Source organism: Myotis davidii, unplaced genomic scaffold (assembly GCF_000327345.1).
Source record: "Myotis davidii unplaced genomic scaffold, ASM32734v1 scaffold72, whole genome shotgun sequence".
NCBI classification, from domain to species: domain Eukaryota; kingdom Metazoa; phylum Chordata; class Mammalia; order Chiroptera; family Vespertilionidae; genus Myotis; species Myotis davidii.
In genome coordinates this window covers 6,652,139-6,656,488 of record NW_006284618.1, presented here as the reverse complement: position 1 = coordinate 6,656,488, position 4,350 = coordinate 6,652,139, and the positions used below count along the sequence as shown (strand labels likewise).

The 4,350-nt window shown below is 61.4% G+C and overlaps 1 protein-coding gene across 1 annotated transcript in view; it reads right to left on the bottom strand.

Annotated features, from left to right (window-relative positions):
* Positions 1–4,350, bottom strand: part of CHST15 (carbohydrate (N-acetylgalactosamine 4-sulfate 6-O) sulfotransferase 15) — a 39,558-nt gene that overhangs the window by 32,066 nt on the left and 3,142 nt on the right. The window contains exons 3-4 of the mRNA XM_015572613.1: positions 3,141–3,287; positions 213–369 (exon numbers count right to left, since the gene is read on the bottom strand). Of these exons, the coding sequence (XP_015428099.1) occupies positions 213–369; positions 3,141–3,287 (304 nt within the window). The remainder of the gene's footprint in view (positions 1–212; positions 370–3,140; positions 3,288–4,350) is intronic.

Genomic DNA, 4,350 nt, shown 5'->3' with positions numbered 1-4,350 from the left:
CTCACTGGTCAAGCGTCGACCTATGAGCCAGGTCAGGGCTCGATTCCCGGTCAGGGCACAGGCCTGGGTTGCAGGCTCGATCCCCAGCGAGGGGTGTGCAGGAGGCGGCCGACTGGTGGTTCTCTCTCATCATGGACGCCTCTCTCCCTCCCTCCCTCTCCCTTTCTCTCTGAGATCCGTACAATTAAAAATCCTAACAGCAAAGCGCTCACCTCTCCACGGGGTCCCTGAGCATGACGATGAGCCTGGCGTCCGGCTGGAAGGCGTGGATGAAGTCCTGGGTCAGGAAGGGCGGCTCACCGTCCGTGCTGTTGTCGTAGAAGAAGGTCCAGGCGTTGTTGTCCCACATGGTGGAGGCGCTGGCCTCCCCTGGAACGGAGACGCGGCCGGTGAGCTGCGCCCAGTGACGAGACCCCCAAGCAGCCTGCGCCAGGGCCACGCCTGGCTGATGCCTTCCCCGCACACAGCCGCAGGGGGCGAGCTAGTCCCCAGGCTGGCAGGCTGGTCTCCAGGGAGCGGAGGCTGAGACCCACCCCCTGCCGCACTCACACACACACACACACACACACACACCAAGGACCTCGGCGTGGCTCCGTGGTTGAGCATCGACCTATGAACCTGGAGGTCAGGGTTCAATTCCTCGTCGGGGCACGTGCCCAGGATGCTGGCTCCATCCCCAGTGGGGGGCGTGCAGGAGGCAGCTGATCAATGATTCTCATCATGGATGTTTCTCTCTCTCTCCCGCTCCCTTCCTCTCTGACATCAATAAAACTGTATTTTTAAAAAAGGACCTCCATCTGGACCTCACGGTGACCCCGGCAGCATGCGCGTGCCTCCCACGCTCGTCCCTGCAGGACGTGCCCAAACCTCCACCGGCAGCCGGCCTCCCGACTCCACGCTGTTTAACGCGGCGCCGTGCACAGTCTGTGGCATGGACGGGCCCGCGGAGCCCGGACGAGGTGGTTTCCCTCAGGGATGAAGGGACGCATCGGGGATGGAGGATGCTGGGAGCTGATTCCCACTAGGAAACGTGCACAGTTGCATCGTCTCCGCCAGGAAGCCCCACGGACAGTTCTCGGCTCTCCGAGGGGCTCCCGGGACCCCCGTCTCGGGCTCAGGTCCAGCTCCCGGGACCTCTGTCTCAGGCTTGGGGTCCGGCACGCCCACTCCCTAGACCCCCACCCAGCCGCCTCCCCTCAGTCCTTCCCGGGGAACTGTTCTGTTTTTTTAAGAGAAAAGCCACAGAATACAGAAAGACAGAGTCCTTTGAAAGTTCCACTCACAGTGAATAAGGGGCTATTAGGACAAGGCGAGTATCTTAGATAAAATGCACAGATTCTGCCAGATGTCACAAACGAGCTGGCTCTACAAGCAAGAAGCACTGTCTACCCACCTGTCCATCCCCCCACCCATCATCCATCCATCCATCCTTCACCCATCCCCACCCATCATCCATCCATTCATCCTTCACCCATCCCCACCCACCCATCCGGAAAGCATCCAGCTGGTGTGTATAGATGCCCAGCACTGCACTTGGCGTTGGAGACAGATCAGGGAGACAGGACGGATACCCCTCCTCTCTCAGACGGGATCTGGAGCAAGACCGACAGGTCAGCACTCAGAGCCCCGGGTGCTCTCTGACAGGGCGGAGCAGGGGCCGAGGGCAGAGGCAGCACCTTTCAATGTGTCTAGAGCCCCCGCTCCAATGACCCCGGCCACTCACGTCCTTGGTGACGCCAGCCTTCAGCCCAGACCACAGAGGAAAGGCCCCCCTGACTGTGGGCTGAGAGAAAGAAAGAGCCTATAGCTCTAGCCAGGCTCCAACCGGGGCAGAGCTGAGTCACCGTTCAGGGCTGGGAGGAGCCCAGAACGGATCTGGTCCAACAAGCCCATTTTACAGATGTGCAGACTGAGGTCAAGACCACGAAGACAGACGCGGCACACGGTACATGAGCAGGGCTGGACGCCAGCTCCCCCCGCCTCTCCGCTACCGTAGAACACCACGCTCTGCTCTGGGTCAGGACAGAGCAGCCTATCTGCTCCTCACTCTTCCTTTCCAAACGAAGACGTAAATCACATCAGGAAGCCCAGCCGAGGCTTCCGTCTCATTCATTAGCTCGGGTTCCCTTCCCGGGCCCTGGCAGGCACATTGTTGGCTTTTGCATAAGAACATGAGACCTTCCTAGAGGCACACGGGGTGGGAATCACAGTCAAATAGCAATGAGGCTTGTGGTTTGGGGTGTTGGGACCCCAGGGCTGTAAGAATATAGCGAGTAGCCAATCCAGGCTGGGAGCGAGGGGTATGCTCTCCTGTGGCTCCCAGGACTTGGATTTGAGCTAAAATTAAAAACAAAACAGTCAGGACTTGGGCAGGTTGGACAAGAGAACCCTAAGTAAAGACCCATCGTTCAAAGGGCCGGTTACAATCGCTCCCGGTCGCTGCTAACAGTCACTGAATTTGGAGATTCAAAATCTAACAGACTCAGGACATTTTTAAAAACTGGTTTCCTGCCAACGTAGGCAAAGCGTGTGATTCGATGTCTCTCTTCCAGGAGATACGTGGGGACAAATGTCCTGAGCTGCTCCCCACACACAGCGAGCGGATGTGCTCTGACAGCGCATCACGTGCTCGTGAGCGAAAGCCATGACACGCATCGCACCGCGCTCTGGCCTCTCAGGCACCGTGAGAAGGGCCACTTTCTAACAGCGATTCGCTGGCAAGGACGCCCGGCCGGGGCTGTGCCAGAGGCTGCCCCTGTCTCCCTGGGTCCCGGCCGGGGCTGTGCCAGAGGCTGCCCATCTCTCCGGGTCCCGGCGGGGATTACAAAGCCACACTAATCACTTCATGGCACTGTGACCCCGTCCAAAGCAGGCGGGTTCGACATTTAGAGAAGACAGGCCTGTGCCCTTCGTGAGAACAGGAACAAAGAAACGGCAACTTAAAAACAGCCATTTCAGCTGCACTTGAGTCTCCACGGAACCAGGAGGCCCCCAGCACGTCTGCTTCAGAGAAACCGTGCAGGTGACGAGGACGTGTCACCCAGGGCGAGGGGACGGCGGGAGGGGGACACGGGCTCATCAGGGTCATGCCCTGGGCGCAGGTGCGGGACGGCCCCGGGCTGAGCGGCCGAGCTGCTTACCGATGACGATGCGGCTCCTCCTGCCCGGGTCGCCCGCGGCGCCGGCCTGCAGGCCCCGGTGGATCTGGTGCGCCGCCAGGTCGAAGAGGTCCAGGTAGTCCTCCACGGGGTAGCGGTCCCGCAGCCCATCTCTCAGGCGCACGATGCCTGCGAGGACCAGAGGCAGGAGTTACCCAGGACAGCGCTGCTCGCGGCTGCGGGCTCCCGGGGCGACAGGAAGGACGGAGGCCCTGTCCGCATCCGCAGCCAGGCTCGGCCCAGGAGGCTGCTGGTGGGGGCGGCAGGCAGACGGGGTGGGCACTCGAGTTTGATTTCAGAGAGGAAGGGAGAGAGAGAGAGAGGGAGGGAAACATCCATGATGAGAGTGGATCATGGATCGGCTGCCTCCTGCATGCCCACCTCTGGGGATGGAGCCCGCAACCCGGGCCTGTGCCCTGACAAGGAATCGAACCAGCAACCTCTTGGTTCATAGGGCGATGCTCAGCCACTGAGCCACACTGGCCAGGCTGTTCAAGAACCGTCACCGTGTCTGCTGGGAGGGCCAGCGTCCGGCTGGGTGACGTGAGCGGCAGGGCCGACGGCTGGGCCGCGGGACGCGCACACTGCACCTCGGCTCTGTCCTGTGCTGTTGTCAGCAGCCTGTCCGTCTGTCCTAACAATAAGGAAGCTGATGGTGCCAGACAGACACGTGGTTTGAGCTCAGCAGGGACTCTGGCATCCGCCACGTGCAGCCACCACGGGCCCAGCCTCACGTGGCTGATTTCACTCGCAGGCACAGTGACCACACACCGGCCCAGTCCACAGCCGCCGAGGTCAAGGAGAGTGGACACACCCGTGGACAGACAGGAGGCTGACAGTGCCACCGGCTCCAGAGGCCTGGCTCCGGGCCTCCCTGTTCCCACCAGGGGAATGGAGCTTCAACGAGGGAAAGGGGGAGCTGTGGGGGGAGCACCCCCAAATGAGCACCAACGGGACACCCTGGCTCCCGCCGCAGCCGCCGCCGCACCCCCGACACATCTGTGCTCTGTCCCCTCCGGGAGGGACATCAAAGGATTCGGCCAAATGTTCCTCAGGAAACACATTGAGCGCAGGCCCCAACCTGGTTCCACTCGGGAAAACGTGGATCCCTCCTCACAGCCTGGCCCCGCATCCGGAAAACGCCCTGGCCCTGGCCCTGGCCCTGGCCCGCCCAGACTCCAGTCCCCGAGCT